General features: G+C 46.1%; 1 protein-coding gene across 3 annotated transcripts in view; it reads right to left on the reverse strand.

Moving 5' to 3' along the window:
• The window catches only part of LOC119963786 (disintegrin and metalloproteinase domain-containing protein 12-like), a 467,225-nt gene that overhangs the window by 323,778 nt on the left and 115,581 nt on the right, over positions 1-27,866 (reverse strand). For all 3 annotated transcript variants that reach the window (XM_038793073.1, XM_038793071.1, XM_038793074.1), the window contains exons 8-10: positions 23,531-23,602; positions 13,065-13,231; positions 10,470-10,554 (exon numbers count right to left, since the gene is read on the reverse strand). In XM_038793073.1, the coding sequence (XP_038649001.1) occupies positions 10,470-10,554; positions 13,065-13,231; positions 23,531-23,602 (324 nt within the window). The remainder of the gene's footprint in view (positions 1-10,469; positions 10,555-13,064; positions 13,232-23,530; positions 23,603-27,866) is intronic.

Genomic DNA, 27,866 nt, shown 5'->3' on the forward strand with positions numbered 1-27,866 from the left:
TCAATCTCGAGATTGAGCCATGATTTCCAGTTGATAACGTACGTACTGCTTTCTTTGGCATGCAGTTTTGGCCTTTCCATTTTCATTTTAATTTCTTTTCATTTTCATAAAGATGGAGTTAAATTTTGTCAATCATGATAGGGAAACCTCAAGTAGAGATAAAACCAACGCCCTAAATACCCATTCCAGCATTGAGGAACCTTGAACAAGTGTCTTAATTGATTGCGTAGGACCGCTTCTTAAAATGAAAAGTGGGAATCAATATCTTTTGACGATAATGGATGTGTCTACTAGGTTTCCAGAGGCCATTCCAGTATACAATATTACAGATAAAAAGATTGTGGAGGAGTTACTTAAATTTTTTACTAGATATGGTCTACCCACAGAAATACAATCGAATCAAGGATCAAATTTTTCCTCGAGGTTACTCAAGGAGGTTATGGATAGCTGAAGAGTAAAACAATTTAAATCAACTATGTACCATCCGGAATCGCAAGGAGCATTAGAACAGTGGCATCAAAGTTAAAGAAATGTTGAGGGATTATTATCAATATTATTCAGAGGATTGGGATAAAGGAATTTCATTCGTACTCATTGCAATTAGGGATGCACCTGATGAGTCAACCAAATTCAGTCCTTCACAACTAATTTTTGATCATGAGGCAAGAGGACCACTTGAATTGGTGACTGAGCAGTCTGAAACTAAATTATTGGATTACGTGTCAAATTTTAGGGAACGGTTAAATAGAGTAGGTGAATTTAGAAGTTGCACAGCATGTGATGAAGTGGGTCACGGAGAAGAAAGCAAAACTTTGTAGTTTTGGGAGTGGACATATTTTGAATTGTTTTTAAAAGCAAGGTTTTGTGGACCTTATCAGATTGAAAAGAAATAGAGTGAGGTGAATTATTTGGTAAGAACGCCAGATAGAAGGAAAACTCACTGCGTGTGTCATGTGAATATGCTTAAAGGGTACTTTGACAGGAAAGGAGAGAAAAAGGAGGTTTTAGTGATTCTGACTCAAAGTGAAGAACCAAATCCAGATGACTGTGAATTTGACATACCTCAAATTAAATTAGAAAATGAGGATGTTCTTAAAAATTGGGATAAATTATTGAGTTACCTTCCAGAGGAAAAACAAACTGACCTGAAAGAGTTATTAATATCACATGGGCAAGTTTGTGGAGATGAATTGGGAAGTACTAAAATGGCTATACATGATGTAGATGTGGGAAATTCTGTTCCAATCCAACAACATCCATATAGACTGAACCCTTTAAAATTAGCACATGTGAACAAAGAAATTATTGAAACTCTGCTTGAAAATGGCATAATTGAAGTGGGTTGCAGCCAATGGAGTTCACCCATAGGGATTGACCAAAACTGGACGGTACCCAACGGTTGTGTGTGGACAATCGAAAGGTGAATGCAGTTACAAGAACGGACTCTTATTCTATCCCACGTTTGAAGGATTGCATTGAGAAAGTGGGACAATCACTTTAATTTCCAAACTGGATTTACTTGAAGGTTACTGGCAGGTACAGTTATCCGAAAGGGCGAAGGAAATTTCAGCTTTTGTGACCCCCAGTGGTCTATAAAAAATTCAAAGTTATGCCATTTGGCATGAAAAATGTCCCAGCCACATTTCAACGGTTAACTAACAAAGTCATTTCAGGATTACCCTGTTGTGCGGTATACATAGACGATCTGGTGATTTTTAGTTAGACATGTAAAGAACATTGGAAGCAGCTGATGGAGTTTTTCGATCGACTTCAGGAGGCAGGTTTGGTGGTAAACGTAGCCAAAAGTGAATTTGGAAAGGCCCAAGTCATGTTCTTTGGCCATACAATTGGACGTGGACAAATGGTCCCACGGGATATGAAAACAAAGGTTATTGTGGAGTTCCCAATACCCTCGACATAAAGGGAAATAATTAGATTTCTTGGCATGAGTGGTTTTTACCGTAAATTTGTGATGAGCTTTAGCAGCTTGGTTGCTGCACTGACGGACCTGCTGAAGAACCGTAGCAAATTTCAGTGGATGGCAGAATGTTAACAGACATTTGACAGCCTGAAGGCTGTGTTAACCACTGCTCCTGTGTTGGCCACCCCATATTACACACAACCATTCTAGTTGACTATCAATGTGAGTAATGTGGGCATAGGTGCTGTGCTCTTGCAAGAAGACGACGAAGGATTAGAGCGGCCTGTTGGGTATTTTTCTAAAACATTAAATGATCACCAGAGGAAGTACTAGACAATTGAAAATGAGACTTTGAGCTTGGTGCTGGCTTTGCAACATTATAACATTTATGTTACCAGCAATTCGTCTGAAACAATTATATATACTTATCATAATCCATTGAGCAGATCCAAATCCAAACAAATTTCTTGCTATCTTATCTCCACACTCTCTCCTCTTGTTCAGTCCCTTCCAACCTACATTTGCGATGCCTCTGATGCCCTACACCATATCAGCAACATACAGTTCCCCGGCCCTATCCGCCTCCTCTTTCCCATGTGTGTCCAATCCCCAACAGGATGGTCTGAGGGCTCTCCCCTTCTTCCTTGAACAGCAACACTCTCCTCCTCCTGGCTGAACTTGTCCTCTCACTGAACAACTTCTCCTTTAATATGTCACATTTCCTCCAAACCAAAGGATACCCGCATGGGTCCCAGTTTGACCTGTCTCTTTATGGGGAATGTGGAACATTCCTTGTTCCAGTCCTACTCTGGCTCCATCCCACAATTCTTTTATCGGTAGATTGATGATTGTTTCGGTGCCACTTCATGTTCCCGCCTGGACCTGGAAATATTTATTTCGCCTCCAATGTCCGCCCCTCTATCATCTTCACATGGTCCATCTCCAACACTTCCCTTCCCTTCCTTGGTTTCTATTTCAATTTCTGGGGACAGACTCCACAATAAAATCCATTGCAAGCCCACTGACTCCCACCCTACCTCGACTACAGCTCTTCACACCCCACACCCTGTAAGGACTCCATCCCATTCTCTCAGTTCGTTCGCCTCTGTCGCATTTGTTCCGATAATACCACTTTCCCAAACGGTGCTGCTGACATGTCTTTATTCTTCCTTAATCGTGGTTTCCCACCCACTGTGGTAGACAGGGTTCTCAACCGTGTCTGACCCATCTTCTGTATCTCTGTCTTCACCCACTCTCCTCCCTCCCAGTACCAGGAGAGACTCCTGCTTGTGCTCACTTTTCACCCCACTAGCCTCTGCATTGAAAGAATCATCCTCCGTCAGTTCCACCAACTGCAGCATGATGCCACCACCAAACACCTCTTCCCATCATTCCCTCTGTCAGCATTTTGCAGAGACCGTTTCCTGTGGGATACCCTGATCCATTCCTCCATCACCCCCAACACCTCCACCTTGTCCCACGGCACCTTCCCATGCAATCGCAGAAGGTGTATACCTGCCCCTTTACCTCCTCCCTGTTCACCATCTCAGGCCCTAAACACTCTTTTCAAGTGACGCAGCGGTTCACGTGCACTTCCTTCAATCTTGTGCTGTCCCCAGTGTGATCTACTCTACATTGGAGAGATTAAACGCAGGCTGGGTGACCGCTTTGCAGAACATCTCCGGTCCGTCCACAAACAGGACCCAGACATTCCTGTCACTTACCATTTCAACTCACCGTCCTGCTCTCATGTACACATGCCCGTACTTGGTCTGCTGCAATCCAATGGAAAGGCGGGCACAATGGGCCTCCCGGGACAGTCCTGTTTGTAGATTTTGGGGAGGAGGTACAAGCAGGCTGCCTGGGGTTGACAGACTGAGGTCGGACGCTGTGGAGGGAAGATGTCCTGAGGAGATGAGGTCTGTGGCAGTTCTGGAATGCTCGGTGGTGAGATCAGGGTCCAGGGGGAGGTAGGAGGAAGCCAGAAACCAGAAGCCCCACTCCTGTCAGCTGGTTTGATGACAAAGCTAGGGTTGGACCTCAGAGTGGTAAAGCAAAAAGTGCAGAGAATACTGGGAGTCTGCAGAGGGATTTGAATAAATTAAGTGAATGGGCTCGGGTCTGGCAGATGGAATAGAATGTTGCCAAATGTGAGGTTATCCATTTTGTCAGGAATAGCATTATTATTTAAATGATAAAATATTAAAACATGCTGCTATGCAGAGAGACCTGGGTGTGCTAGTGCATGAGTCACAAAAAGTTGGTTTACAGGTGCAACAGGTGATTAAGAAGGCAAATGGAATTTTGTCCTTCATTGCTAGGGAGATGGAGTTTAAGACTAGAGAGATTATGCTGCAATTGTATGAGGTGTTAGTGAGGCCACACCTGGAGTATTGTGTTCAGTTTTGGTCTCCTTACCTGAGAAAGGACGTACTGGCCCTGGAGAGTGTGTAGAGGAGATTCACTAAATTAATCCCAGAGTAATAATAAAATAACATGCCAGCGACTGATAGAAATGAGGCTATGACAGGTGAGGACCTTGAGAGGATTGTTATCACTAAGGAGGGAGTGATGGGCAAGCTAATGGGGCTAAAGGTAGACAAGTCTCCTGGCCTTGATGGAATGCATCCCAGAGTGCTAAAAGAGATGGCTAGGGAAATTGCAGATGGTGATAATTTACCGAAATTCACTAGACTCTGGGGTGGTCCCGGTGGATTGGAAATTAGCAAACGTGACGCCACTGTTTAAAAAAGGAGGTAGGCAGAAAGCAGGAAATTATAGGCCAGTGAGCTTAACTTCGGTAGTAGGGAAGATGCTGGAATCTATCATCAAGGAAGAAATAGTGAGGCATCTGGATAGAAATTGTCCCATTGGGCAGACGCAGCATAGGTTCGTAAAGGGCAGGTCATGCCTAACTAATTTAGTGGAATTTTATGAGGACATTACCAGTGCAGTAGATAACGGGGAGCCGATGGATGTGGTATATCTGGATTTCCAGAAAGCCTTTGACAAGGTGCCACACAAAAGGTTGCTGCATAAGATAAAGATGCATGGCATTAAGGGTAAAGTAGTAGGATGGATAGAGGATTGGTTAATTAATAGAAAGCAAAGAGTTGGGATAAATGGGTGTTTCTCTGGTTGGCAATCAGTAGCTAGTGGTGTCCCTCAGGATCCGTGTTGGGCCCACAATTGTTCACAATTTACATAGATGATTTGGAGTTGGGGACCTAGGGCAATGTGTCCAAGTTTGCAGATGACACTAAGATAAGTGGTAAAGCGAAAAGTGCAGAGGATACTGGAAGTCTTGGGTGTGCTTGTGCATGAGTCACAGAAGGTTGGTTTACAAGTACAACAGGTGATTAAGAAGGCAAATGGAATTTTGTCCTTCATTGCTAGAGGGATGGAGTTTAAGACTAGGGAGGTTATGTTGCAATTGTATAAGGTGTTAGTGAGGCCACACCTGGAGTATTGTGTTCAGTTTTGGTCTCCTTACTTGAGAAAGGACGTACTGGCGCTGGAGGGTGTGCAGAGGAGATTCACTAGGTTAATCCCAGAGCTGAAGGGGTTGGATTATGAGGAGAGGTTGAGTAGACTGGGACTGTACTCGTTGGAATTTAGAAGGATGAGGGGGGATCTTATAGAAACATTTAAAATTATGAAGGGAATAGATAGGATAGATGCGGGCAGGTTGTTTCCACTGGCGGGTGACAGCAGAACTAGGGGACAAAGGCCTCAACTTAAGGGGAAGTAGATTTAGGACTGGGTTTAGGAGGAACTTCTTCACCCAAAGTGTTGTGAATCTATGGAATTCCTAGTCCAGTGAAGCAGTTGAGGCTCCTTCATTAAATGTTTTTAAGGTAAAGATAGATAGTTTTTTGAAGAATAAAGGGATTAAGGGTTATGGTGTTCGGGCCGGAAAGTGGAGCTGAGTTCGAGGTGCCAGATGGCCTACTCCTGCTCCTAGTTCTTATGTTCTTATGTTCTTATGTTGAGGGGGTTGGATTACGACGAAAGGTTGAGTAGACTGGGACTGTACTCGTTGGAATTTAGAAGGATGCAGGGAGATCTTCTAGAAACATATAAAATTATGAAGGGAATAGATAGGATAGATGCGGGCAGGTTGTTTCCATTGGCAGGTGAAAGCAGAACTAGGGGGCATAGCCTCAAAATAAGGGGAAGTAGATTTAGGACTGAGTTTAGGAGGAACTACTTCACTCAAAGGGTTGTGAATCTATGGAATTCCTTGCCCAGTGAAGCAGTTGAGGCTCCTTCATTAATTGCTTTCAAGATAAAGTTAGATAGTTTTTTGAAGAATAAAGGATTATGGTGTTCGGGCCGGAAAGTGGAGCTGAGTCCACAAAAGATCAGCCATGATCTCATTGAATGGCGGAGCAGGCTCGAGGGGCCAGATGGCCGACTCCTGCTCCCAGTTCTTATGTTCTTATGTTGAGAGAGCGAAGTGCAGAAAATTCACATGGTGACAGATTAGAGTGGGTTAAAGAGCAGAGAAATAGATACGGACATTACCAGTGCAGTAGATAACAGGGAGCCAATGGATGTGGTATATCTGGATGTCCAGAAAGACTTTGACAAGGTGCCACACAAAAGGTTGCTGCATAAGTTAAAGATGCATGGCATTAAGGGTAAAGTAGTAGCATGGATAGACGATTGGTTAATTAATAGAAAGCAAAGAGTGGGGATTAATGGGTGTTTCTGTGGTTGGCAATCAGTAGCTAGTGGTGTCCCTCAGGGATCCGGGTTGGGCCCACAATTCACATAGATGATTTGGAGTTGGGGACCAAGGGCAATGTGTGCAAGTTTGCAGATGACACTAAGATGAGTGGTATAGCGAAAAGTGCAGAGGATACTGGAAGTCTGCAGAGGGATTTGGATAGTTTAAGTGAATGGGCTAGGGTCTGGCAGATGGAATACAATGTTGACAAATGTGAGGTTATCCATTTTGGTAGGAATAACAGCAAACGGGATTATTATTTAAACGATAAAATATTAAAGCATGCCGCTGTGCAGAGAGACCTGGGTGTGCTAGTGCATGAGTCACAGAAAGTTGGTTAACAGGTGCAACAGGTGATTAAGAAGGCAAATGGAATTTTGTCCTTCATTTCTAGGGGGATGGAGTTTAAGACTAGAGAGATTATGCTGCAATTGTATGAGGTGTTAGTGAGGCCACACCTGGAGTATTGTGTTTAGTTTTGGTCTCCTTACCTGAGAAAGGACGTACTGGCCCTGGAGCGTGTGTAGAGGAGATTCACTAAATTAATCCCAAAGTTGAGGGGGTTGGATTACGACGAGAGGTTGAGTAGACTGGGACTGTACTCGTTGGAATTTAGAAGGATGCGGGGAGAACTTCTAGAAACATAAACAATTATGAAGGGAATAGATAGGATAGATGCGGGCAGGTTGTTTCCATTGGCAGGTGAAAACAGAACTAGGGGGCATAGCCTCAAAATAAGGGGAAGTAGTTTTAGGACTGAGTTTAGGAGGAACTTCTTCACTCAAAGGGTTGTGAATCTTTGGAATTCCTTGCCCAGTGAAGCAGTTGAGGCTCCTTCATTAAATGTTTTCAAGATAAAGATAGATAGTTTTTTGAAGAATAAAGGAATAAAGGATTATGGTGTTCGGGCCGGAAAGTGGAGCTGAGTCCACAAAAGATCAGCCATGATCTCATTGAATGGCGGAGCAGGCTCGAGGGGCCAGATGGCCGACGCCTGCTCCCAGTTCTTATGTTCTTATGTTGAGAGAGCGAAGTGCAGAAAATTCACATGGTGACAGATTACAGTGGGTTAAAGAGGAGAGAAATAGATACGGACATTACCACTGCAGTAGATAACGGGGAGCCAATGGATGTGGTATATCTGGATTTCCAGAAAGCTTTTGACAAGGTGCCACACAAAAGGTTGCTGCATAAGATAAAGATGCATGGCATTAAGGGTAAAGTAGTAGCATGTATAGAGGATTGGTTAATTAATAGAAAGCAAAGAGTGGGGATTAATGGGTGTTTCTCTGATTGGCAATCAGTAGCTAGTGGTATCCCTCAGGGATCCGTGTTGGGCCCACAATTGTTCACAATTTACAGAGATGATTTGGAGTTGGGGACCAAGGGCAATGTGTGCAAGTTTGCAGATGACACTAAGATGAGTGGTATAGCGAAAAGTGCAGAGAATACTGGAAGTCTGCAGAGGGATTTGAATAAATTAAGTGAATGGGCTAGGGTCTGGCAGATGGAATACAATGTTGACAAATGTGAGGTTATCCATTTTGGTAGGAATAACTGCAAACGGGATTATTATTTAAACAATAAAATATTAAAGCATGCTGCTGTGCAGAGAGACCTGGGTGTGCTAGTGCATGAGTCACAGAAAGTTGGTTTACAGGTGCAATAGGTGATTAAGAAGGCAAATGAAATTTTGTCCTTCATTGCTAGAGGGATGGGGTTTAAGACTAGGGAGGTTATGTTGCAATTGTATAAGGTGCTAGTGAGGCCACACCTGGAGTATTGTGTTCAGTTTTGGTCTCCTTACTTGAGAAAGGACGTACTGGCACTGGAGGGTATGCAGAGGAGATTCACTAGGTTAATCCCAGAGTTGAAGGGGTTGGATTATGAGGAGAGGTTGAGTAGACTGGGACTGTACTCGTTGGAATTTAGAAGGATGAGGGGGGATCTTATAGAAACATTTAAAATTATGAAGGGAATAGATAGGATAGATGTGGGCAGGTTGTTTCCACTGGCGGGTGAAAGCAGAACTAGGGGATACAGCCTCAAAATAAGTGGGAAGTAGATTTAGGACTGAGTTTAGGAGGAACTTCTTCACCCAAAGGGTTGTGAATCTATGGAATTCCTTGCCCAGTGAAGCAGTTGATGCTCCTTCATTAAATATTTTAAAGGTAAAGATAGATAGTTTTATTGAAGAATAAAGGGATTAAGGGTTATGGTGTTCGGGCCGGAAAGTGGAGCTGAGTCCACAAAAGATCAGCCATGATCTCATTGAATGGCGGAGCAGGCTCGAGGGGCAAGATGGCCGACTCCTGCTCCCAGTTCTTATGTTGAGAAAGCGAAGTGCAGAAAATTCACATGGTGAGAGATTAGAGTGGGTCAATATCACGCTGACAGTTCTGAGTGAAAAGATCAAGAGCAGGTAAATGGCCTGAGGGAAGGGTACAGGTGGAGGGAGAATGCTGGGGGCAAGTAAAAGGCTCTGTTGAACAGGGAGCAGTCTCTTCACTGAATAAGTGAGCACGGAGATGACGGTGACTGTCAGACCTGCTGAGATTCTCCAATACTTTCTATTTTTGTATCAGTTTCCAGCATCCGCGGAATTTCCTTTAATCTATTCTGGTCAGCAAGAGAGCTGGGAGTGAGGTGAGGGGAAACACCTTTACTCAGAGAGTTTTTGGGGTTTGCAATGCGCTGCCTGGGAGAGCGGTGGAGGCGGATTCCATAGGAGGTTTCAAAAGAGAGCTGGATATATATTTGAAAGTGATTAATTTAGAGAACTACGGAGATGGGGCTGGGGAATGGGAGTAACGAGGTAGCTCTTTTGGGATCCGGTGCAGACACCATGGGCCAAATGGCCTCCTGTGCTCTAAGTAAAAAAATGTGAATAGCTTGCTCAATCTCACCAACCTGCCTGTTATAAATTCATTTGTCCATGTCAGTATTGTTGGGCTGATCATGCTGCTGTCATTGTGAAGTCCCATCTCCAATCTGAGGGCATAGATCATTGTGTTTTGAGGCACTCCCACAGTGTCCAATGGGATGTGTGTTCAGAACAAGGGGAACTGGTGACTTTTGCCTGAAGCTCAGCAACATTGTTTACCACGCTACTACACTCACTCCCATTGGTAAAATGTGAATAGCACAATTGCTTCACAGCTCCAGGGTCCCAGGTTCGATTCCGGCTTGGCTAACTGTCTGTGCGGAGTCTGCACATCCTCCCGTGTGTGCGTGGGTTTCCTCCGGGTGCTCCGGTTTCCTCCCACAGTCCAAAGATGTGCAGGTTAGGTGGATTGGCCATGGATTGCCCGTAGTGTCCAAAATTGCCCTTAGTGTTGGGCGGGGTTCCTGGGTCATGGGGATAGGGTGGAGGTGTGGACCTTGGGTAGGGTGCTCTTTCCAAGAGCCGGTGCAGGCTCGATGGGCCGAATGGTTTCCTTCTGCACTGTAAATTCTATGACCTGCAGGTGCTGGGTTAGCTCAGTTGGCTGGATGGCTGGTTTATGATGCGGAGTGAAATCAGCACCATTGGTTCAATCCCCGGGCCAGCTGAGATTATTCATGAAAGCCCTGTCTTCTCAACCTTTCCCCGTCATCTTAGGTGTGGCGATCCTCAAGTTCAATCACCACCAGTCAGCTCTTCCCATAAAAGAACATCCTCAGTTCCTTCACTGGAGCTGATATGCTCCCATCGAGCTTTCCGCTCACTTTAACATTCAAGTAGTTTGAGGTTCTGGTCATTGCACTTTAACAAGAACAATGTGTTATCCACAGTCCAAGAGGAATGGGGAAATAGAAGGAAAAGTGTGTGCTCACCAAATTTACTCCTCCAGAATGCTCCTTCGAGCACATTACAGCCATATTTGCCAAGCCGACATAGTTTTTGTCGAAAGTGCCACCGCTACAAAAGAGAAGTCAATATTAACAGAGAAGAATTTGATAGAATCAAAGGAAAACCAACATTCTTCCACGGAAGGATTAAACAATTGATTTTTACAAAGGAAACAGACTACACTTTCTCAACATTCGTCAAAATAAGGCTGGCTAGTTGTACCTCTAGCCAAACAGTTCCAGTTTGGTTACAACACTGGCACCTACCCAAAAATCTGGAAAGTCTTTGCTCGCTGATGCCACAACTACAGTCCTCCTGCAAAGATGGACGTTTTCATTATTTTTGTGAATATGGTGGTATATTGGAAAGGGGGCGTTGTCCTCCCCGTGGGACTCGTGGAGTCCGAGCTCCCCTGCTGAAGGGCGGAGGACCAATAGCAGGATCGTTAATTCCCCGAGATTAAAGCCAGCCCAGGAAGGAGCTGGCATCTCTGGGACTAGCACTGTTGCTCACTTGCTGTATTTCCTAGCTGTGAGTAGGAAATCAATTACTTTTGACTCACCTTTTCAGGACTCCTGATTGACTACAATATTGGCAATGAGGATAAAATGGTGGTGCTGGTCATTCAGAGAAGTGGCTGCTTCTCAATGCAAGGGAGCAAGGTTTGCACTATATCAAAAATGTCGCTCTTCAGTATACTCAACACTTGTTGCGAGGGTGGACAACTGGGCTCAGTATGCAGAGCGTATGCTTTATTTCTTCAGGGTGAACGATATTACTAGGGAAGATAAGCAGAAGGTGATTCTTTTGACTGGCTGTGGGGCCCCGACCTTCAGTGTCATAAAGATCCTAACAGACCAGGGGAAAATTCTGAAGGAGAGAATCTATCTCCACTTGGAAAGACAAGGTTTGATCAGGAATCGTCAGCATGCCTTTGCCAGAGAGAGGTCACGCCTGATAAATTTGATTTAATTTTTTGAGCAATGTGACCAGGTGCGTAGATGAGGGTAGTGTAGTTGATGTAGTTTACATTGGTTTCAGCAAAGCCTTTAACAAGGTCCCATATCGGAGGCTTATAGAGAAAGCAAATACACATGGGGCGGGATTCTCTGTCAGCGGGATGCTCTGTTTTCCGGGAGTTTCCCGACGGCATGGGGCAGCCCCATGGGAAACCCCATTGACCGACTGGCATAACCGAGAACCCCGCCGGCGGGGTGAAGCAGAAATGTGGGGCGGCGGGCGGAGCATCCCGCCCGCGATACAGGATAACTTGATAAGCTGGATTCAAAATTGGCTCAGTTGTACAAGACAGAAGTTCTGAGCAGTTAACATCATAAGAACATAAGAAAAAGGAGCAGGAGTAGGTGATCTGGTCCCTCGAGCCTGCTCCGCTATTTAGTAAGATCATGGCTGATCGTTTTGTGGACTCAGCTCGCCTTAGCCGCCCGCTCACCATAACCTTTTATTCCTTTACTGTTGAAAAATCTATCTACCTTTGCCTTAAAAACATCTAACCGCAACTGTTTCACTGGGCAGGGGATTCCACAGATTTACAACTCTTTGGGTGAAGAAGTTCCTCTGCAACTCAGTCCAAAACAACTCCCCCTTATTTTGAGGCTACCCCAAGTTCTGCTTTCACCCGCCAGTGGAAACAACCTCCCTGCTTATATCCTATCTATTTCCTTCACAATTTTATATGTTTCTATAAGAATCCCCCTCATTCTTCTAAATTCCAATCAGTATAGTCCCAGTCTACTCAGTCTCTCCTCAGAAGCCAATCCTCTCAACTCCAGAATCAATTGTGAATCTCCTCTGCAGCCCCTCCTGGGCATCTGACCCAAACCCCCCCTCTTACTTTTCAATTTTAAACCCTTCTAGTGTCTGAATTATCTTCTCTTTTAGCATGGCCTGGGTGGCATCTTCTTCCTTGGTAAAGACAGATCAGATATTAAACACTCAGCTACATCCACTGTCTCCTTGTGGAATCCCTTCCTCGTCTTAATTTCCATCTATTTTATTAAAGGTTGTGTATAATTCTGGTCACCACACTACCAGAAGGATGTGGAGGCTTTAGATAGGGTGCAGAAGCGATTTACCAGGATGTTGGGTATGGAGGGCATTAGCTATGAGGAGAGGTTGAATAAACTTGGTTTGTTCTCACTGGAACGACGGAAGTTGAGGGGTGACTTGATAGAGGTCTACAAAATTATGAGTGGTATGGACAGAGTGGATAGTCAGATGTTCTTCCCTAGGGTAGGAGAGGGACAGTGCGTGGAGAAAAGTTTAGAACAGATGTGCAAGGCAAGTATTATACACAGTGGGTGGTAAATATATGGAACGTGCTGTCTGGGGAGGTGGTGGGATCCGGTACGATAGCGGCATTTGAGGGACATCTGGACAATATATGAATAGGGTCGGAATGGAAGGATACGGACTCCGTAAGTGCAGACGGTTTTAGTTTAGGCAGGTACCATGGTCGGCACAGGCTTGGAGGGTCAAAGGGCCAGTACTGTGCCGTATTGTTCTTTGTTAGTTGCCAAATTTATGATGGGAAATTCATTGACTCGTCAGATACTCGCCAGATGAGATGGGCATTGTCATTGTACAGTCGTGGCAGGAGACTCTCCTTCCTCCAATGGAGAAACCGGGACATGGTTGCCGAAGCACCCGTATCCACTGTGACTTGGTCTGTGGTCCACACCTCAACTCCAATCAGAGCAATCCGAATATTAAACGGTCTGTAGTACTGAAAAAAACAGAAGTGTTAGTAACTCTGGTGACTAGATTTAGTTGAAACTAATCGTCTCAAATGGATTAATATCTAAATTCAACAAAAGTGTGCATTAAACAAGAATCATGGAGGGAAATGGCTGTAATACTGAAGGAAGCCATTCGATCTATCATATCCACTTGAGCAAAAACAACTCAGCGAGTTCCACACCCTTGCCTTTGCCCTGTAGGCCTGTGAATCCTGGGTGAAATTCTCCCATTTTGAGACTGTAGGATGGTGGGTGGCTCTGGTGGCACAGACCCCGCTTACCAGAACAGCAGGATTCTGCACCAGATTCAGTGCTTGTTAATTATGCACAGACAAGTCCCCCTCTGATACTCCTGATTCATTCACCAGCCTTCACCTTCTTGGCCTTTTGGCTAAGATGAGTGTGAGGTCAGGTGTAATGTCTGGATCTGGGCTGTCTCTCTTGTGGGCACCATGAATCGGATTCAATTTGAATTGGTTTTTGGAGCAGGCAAGGAGCTGGATTAGGGGTTTGCCCCTGTCCACACCTTGAGCTCCGGCTTTGTAACTCTGATAAAGTAATTTTAAAAAACTGGTAGGTTATGGCGCCATATTGAAATGTCAATCCAGAAGACTTTATCTTTATCATATCACTCTCTTCAGCCCACCTGTCTTCACCGCACCCTCCAACAAGTCTAGAAGTGAGAGGGAAAAGGTTAGCAGCCTCAAGAAGAAGGTTGGTTTCAGTGCCAGAGACCTTGTGGCCCTTATTCAGAGATTGTGGAGCCACCAGCATTTCCTGTACCGCAGGGATGTCTCAAAGAGAAACACCAACCTCACCTCTGTGGCCTGGGAGGGCATTACCCAGTAGGTCAGCATGGCTGTCACACACCCACAAAGTAGATAAATGAGTGACCAGGACCCTGTCCACTATAGTGACACCAAAACGTTAGTTTTCTTTGCAAGAAGGAGCCACTGAGGCCAATTGACTCATCCTTCACAAATCATCACCCCTCATAGACAGAATTGGGTGGCACAGTGACACAGTGGTTGGCACTGCAGCCTCACAGCGCCACAGACCCTCAGTCACTGTCTGTGTGATGTTTGCACTTTTTCCCTGTGTCTGTGTGAGGCTTCCTCCGGATGTCCTGGTTTCTTTCTACCGGCCGAAGAAGTGCAGGTTACACCAGTGCCCCACAAGGCTGTGTCCTCAGCCCCCTACTATACTCTTTATACACCTATGACTGTGTGGCAAAATTCCACCCCCCCCCCCAACTCGATTTGAAATTTGCTGATGACACCACCGTAATCGGTCAGATCTCAAACAATGATGAGACAGATTACAGGAATGAGATAGAGAATCTGGTGAACTGGTGCAACGACAATAATCTCTCCCTCAATGCCAACAAAACGAAGGAGATTGTCATTGACTTCAGGAAGCGTAGTGGAGAACATATCCCCGTCTACGTCAAGGGGAACAAAGTAGAAAGGGTCGAGAGCTTCAAGTTTTTAGGTGTACAGATCACCAACAACCTGTCCTGACCCCCGTACCGACACTATAGTTAAGAAAACCCACCAACGACTCTACTTTCTCAGAAGACTAAGGAAATTTGGCATGTCAGCTACGACTCTCACCAACTTTTATAGATTGTAAAGAAAAATGCAAAAGATGTCATTTGAAACATGAAGGTCTGATGATAAAACCCAAGGAACATGAGAAAAAGCAAAGTAACAGAAAAGATCTGATAAACGTAAATGTAATGAAATGCTACAAAATTATATAGAAAAAGGCCATTGAAGGATAAACTGCAGACAAAAGTTGTTCAGAATGCAGACAACCATTATCACACAGGCCTTGAGATAACAAAGCAGCTCATGCTGTAACCTGATACCTTCAGTTCATGTCGGAGAAATGTTTATAAAAGTTAAGTTTTAAGTTACATAAAAGGAACGAGTTTTCTACCCTTTAATAGAAGGTAATTAGTTTAGCAAGCAATTGATTGGAATTGCCAGAGTGTCAGGTTTGAATTACTTGAACTAAACATGTGAACGAAGGAAACTTAATGACACTAGTTAAAAGTGGAAATCTGGAGAGAACAGTTGATTTTAATATGGGACAATTCACCGCAGCTAACTGCTTCTTTTCAAAAAGCAGTCAACACCTTTTTGTAAAATTGTAAAATGGGAAGAATATAACTTGAAACATTTAGGAATACAAGAAAATACAATGCTTAAAAATGATAAGGGACTGAAAGGCTGGAATGGCACAGAATAATTAGAAGGAAGCCTCCCTGCCAGTGAGATGACAAACTAAGGTCAAGCTTAACATGAAGGTATTCTCATGTTAAACATTACGGAAACTAGATGTAGAATCAAATGGACAAAAATGTATTGCATTAAGGAGCAGAAGACAATACTTTCAAATAATGTCATGTAATCAACAAGGCTGTTAGAAGGGTGTTATATATCCTGAATCGCTCTCAGCCAGGAACTCATTCTTGGCTAGCAGGGTGATCTCAGTCATGGGAAAGACTGAACACGAAAACCGAGCAGAAATGCAAAACAACCGGGAGAAAACCAAAAGATAAAGACGAGAGATTGTCAAGGTAATCAACCGACCAGGAGAATCCAGAAACAAGATCTTTTTACTTTTCTGTAAAGTCAGTGATTTTATCTTTTAAAAGAAAAAATAATAATAAAATAACTTAAAGTTTTAACCTGAAACAGTGGTTATTACAAAGTCTACTTTACTTACTTGGCCACGCGGGACCCAGGATCGATGCTACTCAGCGGTAAGTAGATGAAATCTTCTGTGAAGATAGAGCTTATGCCGGGGGAATAACCTGAAAACATAGTTTGACCAGAATAGCACCTACCTAAGTCTGCATAGGAGTCAGGGAGTGAGAACCCCTGTTCACCATTTAGAATATCTTGACCCTTTTTTGGTGTAGGGGGAATTCTAAACATAGTGGGGAGTTTTTAACTTCAAGATGCATATAGAAAGCATTATTTATGGTTATATCACCATAAAGTTTCTGAAGCCTTTCATTCCTGGTATGGGCGGCACGGTAGCACAGTGTTTAGCACAGTTGCTTCACAGTGCCTGGGTTCCGGGTTCAATTCCCGGCTTGGGTCACTGTCTGTGCGGAGTCTGCACATTCTTCCCGTGTCTGCGTGGGTTTCCTCCCGGTGCTCCGGTTTCCTTCCACAGTCCAAAGATGTACTATGAGGTGAATTGTACATTCTGAACTCTCCCACAGTGTACCCGAACAGGCGCCAGAATGTGGCGACTAGGGGATTTTCACAGTAACTTCATTGCAGTGTTAATGGAAGCCAACGTATTGTATTGGAGGGTATTATGTGGTTCGGGGTGTTTTATTTGCGGGGGGGTTGAGTAAGTTGGGGATAAATATTAAGTCAGTAATGCGAATAAGATATGCCTCAAAGTGGACAGTTGCCAAGTTTAAAGGCTTTAGTTTTGGCTTTTGTTTTGCAGCCGGGAGTTGGTGAGGGAGTTTTGGTCCTTTTCATTGTGGGCCCTGACCCCGGGAGGGGGGGGGGTGCGACCTCATTGGCAGGCAGTGTTCAGATAGTGACCGGGGGTGATTGGGAGGGGACGCTCGAGAGATTATTCAGGTTTGTTAACTCGAGGGGCGGGCTGGTGTCTGCGCCAGACAAAGTCAATGGAGCATTTGAAGGATTCCATCAGAACCTTTAAAGGTCAGAGCCGTTGGGGAGGGGTCAGGTATGTTGGAGTTCCTGGATGGCTTCGAATGGCCCAATGTGGAAGAGGAAGAACAGGAAGGGCTGGAAGAGGCTTTGGCGGTAGAGGAATCTTGACAGCTGTACAGTGAATGCAGACAGCTAAGGCCCCGAGCTGGACGGGTTCCTGGTGGAAGTTTATAAGATGTTTGCAGGACAGTTGGTACTGTTGTTAGTGGAAGCATTTGAGGATTTAGCTTCCTACCCGAGACGATGATGCAGGAGTCCATTTCACTTTTGCTGAAGGAAGGGAAGGACTCGGTGTAATAAGGGTCTTCCCGCCCTATTTTTTTATTGAATGTTGTTACTAAGAGATTGGCTAAGGTGTTAGCACTGAGGCCGGAGTCGTGTCTTCCTCAAATTCTTGGTGAGGATCAAACGGGTTTTGTTGAAGGCCGGCAACTGTCATCTAATGTGCGGCAGTTGGGAAAAGTCCCCGTCAGAGGGGCCGGAACCGGAGGGAATTATTACATTGGATGCTGAGAAGGCATTCAACAGGGTAAAATGGGGGTGTAGAGCATACAGTGCAGAAGGAGGCCACTTGGCCCATCGAGTCTACACCGACCTACTTAAGCCCTCACTTCCACCTTATCCCCATAACCCAATGACCCCTCCTAACCTTTTTGGACACTGAGGGCAATTTATCATGGCCAATCCACCTAACCTGCACGTCTTTCGGCTGTGGGAGGAAACCGGAGCACCCGAAGGAAACCCACGCACACACGGGGAGAACTTGCAGACTCCGCACAGACAGTGCCCCAGCGGGGAATCGAACCTGGGACCCTGGCGCTGTGAAGCAACTGTGCTAACCACTGTGCTGCCCTATATGTTTGCAGGATTGGAAACGTTTGGATCATTGTACAAAGCTCCAAAAGCCAGTGTCCACACAAATATAATGATAGAACCCTTACAGTGCAGAAGGAGGCCATTCGGCCCATCGAGTCTGCACCGACCCTCTGAAAGCGCATTCCGCCCAAAACACTTCCCTGTCCTATCCCAATAACCTCTTAACCTAACCTACACATCCCTGGACACAAAGGGGAAATTTAGCATAGCCAATCCACCTAACCCTGCACATGTGTGGGAGGAAACCGCAGCACTCTAAGGAAACCCACGCCGATACGGGAGAATGTGCAGACTCTGCACAGAAATAACATGAGCTTGCATATTTTCAATTAAACGGGGGAATGAGGATGGGGTGCCCCATGTCCGCGTCTTGTTTGTATTTCTGATCGAACCTTTGACCATCGCCTTGAGGACTTCAGGTAGGTGGAGGGGGATAATGAGGGAAGGGGTGAAGCATAGAGTGTCCCTGTACATCAAGGATCTCTCATTGTATGTAATGGACCTGATTATCACTATGGGCGACATAATGGGGTTGCTGATGCAGTTTGCCTCTTTTTCAGGGTACACGTTAAATCTGGAAAAAAGTGAGTGCTTCTCGGTCCATTCCCCAGGGAGGGGAGTTAATCTGGGGGTGATATCGCTCTGTTGGCTGCTTCCAACTTTCGGTATCTGGGAGTACAGATGGCCGAAATTGGGCCCGACTTCCTCAATTCAACTGTACGAACGTGGTGCGACAACCTTTCTCTCTCCCTGCCGGCCAAGATTCAGTCTGTCAAAATGAAAATTTTGCCCAGATTTCTGTTCCTTATCCAGTGTTTGCCGTTTTTTCGTCCTGAATCCTTTTTTAGGAGAGTCGTAATAGTGATCACATCCTTTATGTGGGCAGGTAGGACTGCGAGGATTCAGAGGACAGTCCTTTAGAGGGACAGGCAGGCAGGGGGCTTGGAGCTGCTGAGCCTAATATGCTATTATTGGGCCGTGAACAGTGTTGGGCTGGTGTAGTGATCCGGGAGCTACGTAGGTACAGATGGAATTGAAATCATGAAGAGGGCCTGGTCTGAGGGTGTTAGTGACGGCCTCGCTCCCGTTCTCACCAGTGAAATATTCGGCAAATGTGGTGGTTGTCTCCGCCTTGAAGATATATGGACAATTTTGGCAGCATTTTAAACTCAGGCTGTATTGAAATTGGCTCCGATTTTTGAGAACCATGGGTGGGGTTTTGCGTCGGTTGATGCCGAAATCGCAAAACACGGTTGGGTGGAGAATAGGGTCCTACGCTAAAATTGCGGAGGGCACAAAATCGCAATTCCCTGTTGGGGTATTATCATAACTATCAGCATTTCAAGGGTTAATGTAGTGTCGAGAGCAGCCACTAGAGGGGGCTACAGGTGCAACTATCTAAGGCAGTGATGCTGGATCTTAAGGGAGGAGTGTGTGCAGTAAATAGCTAGTGAAGGTCATTTAGTGTAAGTAAAGTTAGATTATAGTATATGCCAGTAGTGAGATGAGTGTAGTTAAATGTTACTGATCAGTTGTGTATTCTTAAGGACTAAGTGTTGATTCCAAGTTTAGTAGTGTAAATCAAATCATAGCTTTGTTTAAGTTAAAACTATTTTGAGGTCTTTGTGAACACTCCACCAACCATCCTGAAATAAGCACCACAAAGAACACCACATGGTACCAGGAGTCTATTCCTTGTAAGAAACGGCAATTAGATTAGGTTAGAATAGTATGGAGATTGAAGAAATAATCCAGAAGCTACAACTCAAAAATAAATCCAGAGTAAAGACTGATCAGAAGATGGAAAGTCTCAAGAAGCCTGACCACTTCAGGACACACGGCTATGCCACATGGTAAACTATGCCACACGGTAAACCATGCCAGCACAGGACTTTTTTTAAGCAACAGTTTGAAGTTTTTAATTCTGCCACCGCACTTGAAAATGCCTCAGACCAACGGAAAATAACACTGCTACTACATTTGGTTGGACTGCAGGCATTGGAGCTGTTCAGTTAGTTTGAATTCAGTGCAGATGAGGATAAAAATAAATACAGCATGGTGCTACAGAGATTACCAATCCTGAAAACATTCTATGAGAGCTACATGTTAAAGAAAACGGCTGCAGTTCAGAGGAGAGTCTGTAGATTCATTCATCACAGCTCTAAAGCTGCGAGCGCAGTCCGGTCATTTATCCTCAGCTTCTGAGTTTATGCTGCGAGATAAAGACGTTTTCGGAATAAACGGTGAACGGTTGCTCGAGAAAATATTAAGATGACCGGTTTTATCGATTGAAGACGCTATTAATATGGAGTTAAAGTTAGAGTTCTCGGAGGAAGTAACAAGGAAGTTAGACAAAGGAGAACCAGTGGACGTGATTTATTTAGATTCCCAGAAGGCCTTTGACAAGGTGCTGCGTGGGAGATTGTTTCATAAGTTCAGAGCCCATGGTGTTCAGGGTAAGATCCTGGCATGGATAGAGGATTGGCTGACTGGCAGAAGACAGAGAGTGAGGATAAAGGGGTCTTTTTCAGGATGGCAGCCCGGTGACTAGTGGTGTGCCTCAAAGGTCAGTGCTGGGACCACAACTTTTCACAATATACGTTAACGATCTGGAGGAAGGAACAGAAGGCACTGTTGCTAAGTTTTCAGATGATACAAAGACCTGCAGAGGGGCAGATAATATTGAGGAAGCAGGCAGGCTGCAGAAGGACTTAGACAGACGAGGAGAGTGGGCAAAGAAGCTGTTTCGGGGGCTGTTTAGCACAGGGCTAAATCGCTGGCTTTGAAAGCAGACCAAGCAGGCCAGCAGCACGGTTCGATTCCCATAACAGCCTCCCCGAACAGGCGCTGGAATGTGGCGACTAGGGGCTTTTCACAGTAACTTCATTGAAGCCTACTTGTGACAATAAGCGATTTTCATTTTTTTCAAGTGGCAGATGGAATACAAAGTGGAAAAGTGTGAGGTTATGCACTTTGGAAGAAGAAATGGAGGCATAGACTATTTTCTAAATGGAGAAATGCTTAGGAAATCAGAAGCACAATGGGACTTGGGAGTCCTTGTTCACGATTATCTTAAGGTTAATGTGCAGGTTCCATCAGCAGTTTGGAAGGCAAATGCAATGTTAGCATTCATGTCGAGAGGGCTAGAATACAAGACCAGGGATGTACTTCTGATGCTGTATAAGGTTCTGGTCAGGCCTTTGGAGTATTGTGAGTAGTTTTGGGCCCCGTACCTAACCAAGGATGTGCTGGCCTTGGAAAGGGTCCAGAGGAGGTTCACAAGAATGATCGCTGAATGAAGAGCTTGCCGTATGAGGAATAGTTTAGGTGTTTGGTTCTGTACTCATTGGAGTTTAGAAGGGTGAGGGGGGATCATATTGAAACTTACAGGATACTGCGAGGCCTGGATAGAGTGGATGTGGAGAAGATGTTTCCACTTGTAGGAAAAACTAGAAGCAGAGGACACAATCTCAGACTAAAGGGACGATCCTTTAAAACAGAGATGAGGCGGAATTTCTTCAGCCAGAGGGTGGTGAATCTGTGGAACTCTGCCGCAGAAGACTGTGGAGGCCAATTCACTGAGTGTCTTTAAGACAGAGATAGATAGTTTCTTGATGAATAAGGGGATCAGGGGTTATGGGGAGAAGGCAGGAGAATAGGGATGAGAAAAATATCAGGCATGATTGAATGGCGGAGCAGACTCGATGGGTCGAGTGGCCTAATTCTGCTCCTGTCTTATGGTTTTACGGTATTATGGGTAAGGCCAGCGAACAGGCATCGAGCGAATACGCCGAAATCATGGCAAAGGAACAGAGTGCGAAATCGGGAAATGTGGCTGATGTCATTAATGCTGTGTCGCAGCAAAGAAACTGTGTGCAATGCCCGGCAGCCATTTTGAAAGCAACATCACAACTGTGATGACGTGCACACACTGTGGACAGGCACACAGTCAAAAACATTGTCCAGCAAAAGGGAAACATTGTTCCAATTGTGGCAAACTAAACCACTTTACAGCACAGTGTTTTTTATCAGCAACTGTTCCAGGAACCACATTTTAAAAGTCCTATAGTGATTTCAAAGTGTACGGAGCGCAGAAAAAAAACTCCAACATCGTTGCGGATAGAGAGGATTGCTCACCATATTCACTTTGGATACCTTCATGATAAAAGCTATCACTAGGATTGATTTACTGAGCTGGAAGTAAAAGCACTCTCAAAGATAATAAAGGAGTGGGTGTCTCGTTAAAAATAAATGGAGAATTGATCCCATTGAAGATAGACACAGGACCACACGCAACTGTTGTCACGTCCAGCTCTTCAAAGCAAGCAATTGGAAAACCACTAATAAAGTAATCCACCTGCAGGCACACAGATTAACAGCCCGGACCAGCCTCCACGAACAGGCGCCGCAATGTGGCGACTAGGGGCTTTTCACAGTAACTTCATTTGAAGCGTACTCCTGACAATAAGCGATTTTCATTTTCATTTAATTTCAGATTATAACGGTAACACAATAGCCACAAGGGGATCATGCTGTCTTATTAAGAATGGGAACATTGAGATACCCATCGACTTCGAGGTGGTAGAGGGAGAGAAACCATCATAAATTGGAATGGTTGAGTAGGGAGACAGTGCGATATATCTGCCAGTTATACCTCTGAAACACATGCCCCTTAACAGCTGTTAACATCTGCCTTCATGACCACTATATCCACCAGCTCTGCTACCTTAAGGGACGGGTGTACATGCACACCAAGGACCCTCTGATCCTCGATGCTTCCCAGGGTCCTGCCGTTTATCTCTTGTTTGTCCTGCCCAAGTGCATCACCTCACACTTTTCTGGACTGAATCCCAATTGGCACTGATCAGCCCATCTGACCAGGCCTTCCATATCCTTGTTAAGTAATGGGGTAAGAGACATTCCAATTAGTTGTCTCATTTATGTTAAGTATCCAATAATTGACACTGATATGTAAAGGGGCTTCAGGTGGCCTTTGTGTCAGGTGGGGATAGTTTTGTGCAGAGTCTGTTGAAATAAATTAAAGGTGTTTGTGGAAAAGGAGCCGAACCTTTGACTCTTTGTACAATAACAGCTAAATGTTGAACATCCTCCTGTAATCTAAGACTCACTAAATACCACACCATCAATTTTTGTATCAACCACAAACATACTGATCAGCCCTCGTACTGCCATATCTAAATCATTTACAGAAAGGACAAACAGCAAGGGCCCCAAAACTGAACCCTGCAGACATCAGAAAAACACCCCTCGATGATCACCCTCGACGATCACCCTCGACGATCCCCCTCGACGATCCCCCTCGACGATCTCCACAACGATCCCCCTCGACGATCACCCTCTGCTTTCTGCCACTCAGCCAATGATGGATCCAATTTGTCAGATTTTGTGGAATCCCAGTGGATTTTACCTTCACTATCAGTCTCCCATGTGGGTCTTATTAGTCTCCCATGTGGGACATTATCATGGCCTTCCAGAAGTTCAAGTCAACATCCTTCAGGTCCATATAGACAACCTTTTCCAACAGATCAGACAATAGATGAACTTCAACGCCTTTCTCAATGACTTCATCATTTAATCTCATGTTCATTCTGATCTGGCTTGTAACAGGAGAATATTTAACAAAGATAAGGGAGGAAAAGGTTAAGCAGGCAACATAAATTAAATAATCTCCATACTCACCAAGTCCACTGTATTGGCAAGATTAAGCATCCGTTTCACTACAGCATTTTTATCACTCCCCAAATTCTGATACTGAAAAAAAAACAAATGATTGGCGATGATTCAGTGAGAAAAACAGATCGACCCAGAATCCCTGTGATCCCACCTGTCCTCAGCGTGACCCCTCACAACTCCTCACACTCACCCTCCACATCATCCCTCACAACTCCTCACACTCACCCTCCACATCATCCCTCACAACTCCTCACACTCACCCTCCATATCACCCTCACAACTCCTCACACTCACCCTCCACATCATCCCTCACAACTCCTCACACTCACCCTCCACATCATCCCTCACAACTCCTCACACTCACCCTCCACATCATCCCTCACAACTCCTCACACTCACCCTCCACATCATCCCCAACACTCCTCACACTCACCCTCCACATCATCCCTCACAACTCCTCACACTCAACCTCCACATCATCCCCAACACTCCTCACACTCACCCTCCACATCATCAACAATCCTCACACTCACCCTCCACATCATCAACACTCCTCACACTCACCCTCCGCATCATCCCCAACACTCCTCAAAATCACCCTCCAGATCATCCCAACACTTCTCACACTCACCCTCCATATCATCAACACTCCTCACACTCACCCTCCACATTATCCCCAACACTCCTCACACTCACCCTCCACATCATCCCCAACACTCCTCACACTCACCCTCCACATCATCCCTCACAACTCCTCACACTCACCCTCCACATCATCAACACTCCTCACACTCACCCTCCACATCATCCCTCACAACTCCTCACACACCCTCCACATCATCCCTCACAACTCCTCACACTCACCCTCCACATCATCCCTCACAACTCCTCACACTCACCCTCCATATCATCCCTCACGGCTCCTCACACTCACCCTCCACATCATCCCTCACAACTCCTCGCACTAACCCTCCACATCATCCCCAACACTCCTCACACTCAACCTCCACATCATCCCCAACACTCCTCACACTCAACCTCCACATCATCCCCAAAACTCCTCACACTCACCCTCCACATCATCAACACTCCTCACACTCACCCTCCACATCATCAACACTCCTCACACTCACCGTCCACATCATCCTCACAACTCCTCACACACAACCTCCACATCATCCCTCACAACTCCTCACACTCACCCTCCACATCATCCCTCACAACTCCTCACACTCACCCTCCACATCATCCCCAACACTCCTCACACTCACCTCCACATCATCCCTCACACTCACCCTCCACATCATCCCCAACATTCCTCACACTCACCCTCCACATCATCCTCACAACTCCTCACACTCACCCTCCACATCATCCCTCACAACTCCTCACTCACCCTCCACATCATCCCAACACTCCTCACACTCACCCTCCACATCATCAACACTCCTCACACTCACCCTCCACATTATCCCCAACACTCCTCACACTCACCCTCCACATCATCCCCAACACTCCTCACACTCACCCTCCACATCATCAACGCTCATCACACTCACCCTCCACATCATCAACACTCCTCACACTCACACTCCACATCATCCCTCACAACTCCTCACACTCACCCTCCACATCATCCCTCACAACTCCTCACACTCACCCTCCACATCATCAACACTCCTCACACTCACCCTCCACATCATCCCTCACAACTCCTCACACACACCCTCCACATCATCCCTCACAACTCCTCACACTCACCCTCCACATCATCCCTCACAACTCCTCACACTCACCCTCCATATCATCCCTCACGGCTCCTCACACTCACCCTCCACATCATCCCTCACAACTCCTCACACTAACCCTCCACATCATCCCCAACACTCCTCACACTCAACGTCCACATCATCCCCAACACTCCTCACACTCACCCTCCACATCATCCCTCACAACTCCTCACACTCACCCTCAACATCATCCCCAACACTCCTCACTCACCCTCCACATCATCCCTCACAACTCCTCACACACCCTCCACATCATCCCTCACAACTCCTCACACTCACCCTCCATATCATCCCTCACAACTCCTCACACTCACCCTCCACATCAATACTCCTCACACACCCTCCACATCATCCCCAACACTCCTCACACTCACCCTCCACATCATCCCTCACAACTCCTCACACTCACCCTCCACATCATCCCCAACACTCCTCACACACACCCTCCACATCATCCCCAACATTCCTCACACTCACCCTCCACATCATCCCCAACATTCATCACACTCACCCTCCACAAAGACTCCACCTTGACAGAACCGTGCAACTGAACTCCAGGGTCCCTCTGTTCCATGATATTCCCTCAGGCCCTACCATTCACTGTGAAAGTCCTATCTTGATTAGACGTTACAAATGCAACACCTCACACTGATCTGAATTGAACTCCATTTGCCATTTCTCGGCCCATTTCCCCAGCTGATCAAGATTCTGCTGCAATTTTTGATAACCTTCCTCACTGTCCACAATATCACCTTTTTCAGTGTCATCTGCAAACTTACTGATCATGCCTCGGACATTCTCATCCAAATTGTTGACATAGATAACAAACAGCAATGGGCCCAGCACTGATCTTCGAGACACACCACAAGTCACAGGCCTCCAGTCCGACAGGCATCCTTCCACCATTACCCTCTGCTTCCTGCCATCAAGCCAATTGGATATCCAATTTTCCAGCTCTCCCTGGATTCCATGTGATCTAACCTTCCAGAGCAGCCTACCATGTGGAACTTTATCAAAGGCGTTACTGAAGACTATTTAGACTATGCTACCGCCATTCCCTTATCAACCTTCCTGGTCACTTCATTAAAGAACTCTAACAAATGTGTAAGGAATGATCTCCCATGCACAAAGCCGTGCTCACTACTCCCAATCAAACCCTGGGCGCGATTCTCCGCTCCCCACGCCGCGTGGGAGAATCGCGGGAGGGCGACCGACGATACCCTGACCCGGATGGGCCGAGCGGCCTGCCGTTTACGACCGGTTCACGACGGCGGCAACCACACCTGGTCGCTGCCGTCGTGAAATCGCCGTGAGATGCCCGTTTGGGGCTTGTAGGGGGCCTGGTGGGGAATGAGCACCATGGCTGTGCTCGGGAGGGGACAGGCCCGCGATCGGTGCCCACCGACCGTCGGGCGGCGTCTCAATCGGACGCACTATTTCCCCTCCGCCGACCCGCAAGATCAAGCCGCCACGTCTTGCGGGGCGGCTGAGGGGCAAGACGCGCACGCGCGGGTTCGAGCTGTCAGCCGTCATGACGTCAGCTGCGCATGCGCGGGTTGGAGCCGGCCAACCTGCGCATGCGCGGCTGAGGTCACATAGGTGCCACCGTCGCGTCACTCTCGGCGCGCCTCCCGGTGGCCGAGAGTTACGGAGCGCCGCTCCTAGCCCCGCCGGGAGGGGGGAATAGGGGGCGAGGAGCGGCCTCCGAGGCTGTCGTGAAACTCGGCCGAGTTCACGACGGCTCTCCCGATTTTTCCCTGGAGCAGAGAATCTTTCCAAATGCCTGTATATCTTATCCCTCAGAATCCTCTCCAGTAACTTACCATCATAGATGTTAGGCTTACCGGTCTATAATTCCCAGGTTTCTCTTTGCATCCCTCCTTAAATAAGGGCACAACATTTGCTACTCTTCAGTCGTCTGGTTCCTCACCCGTGGCTAACAATGATGCAAATATCTCAGCCGGGGCTCCCGCAATTCTTTCTCTCGCCTCACGCAGTGTTCTTGGATATACCTGGTCAGGGCCAGGACATTTATCCAACTTCACACATTTTAATACATCCATCACCTCCTCTTCTGCAATGCAAACTGTCCCCAATATATTGCCACTAACCTTCCCAGGTTCCCAAGTCTCCATGTCTTTCTCCACAGTAAACACAGAAGAGAAATATTCATTGAGAACCTCGCCCATCTCCTGCGGTTCCACACATAGAACATAGAACATAGAACAGTACAGCACAGAACAGGCCCTTCGGCCCTCAATGTTGTGCCGAGCCATGATCACCCTACTCAACCCACGTATCCACCCTATACCCGTAACCCAACAACCCCCCCTTAACCTTACTTTTATTAGGACACTACGGGCAATTTAGCATGGCCAATCCACATAACCCGCACATCTTTGGACTGTGGGAGGAAACCGGAGCACCCGGAGGAAACCCACGCACACAGGGGGAGGACGTGCAGACTCCACACAGACAGTGACCCAGCTGGGAATCGAACCTGGGACCCTGGAGCTGTGAAGCATTTATGCTAACCACCATGCTACCCTGCT

This window comes from Scyliorhinus canicula, chromosome 3 (assembly GCF_902713615.1).
Source record: "Scyliorhinus canicula chromosome 3, sScyCan1.1, whole genome shotgun sequence".
NCBI lineage: Eukaryota > Metazoa > Chordata > Chondrichthyes > Carcharhiniformes > Scyliorhinidae > Scyliorhinus > Scyliorhinus canicula.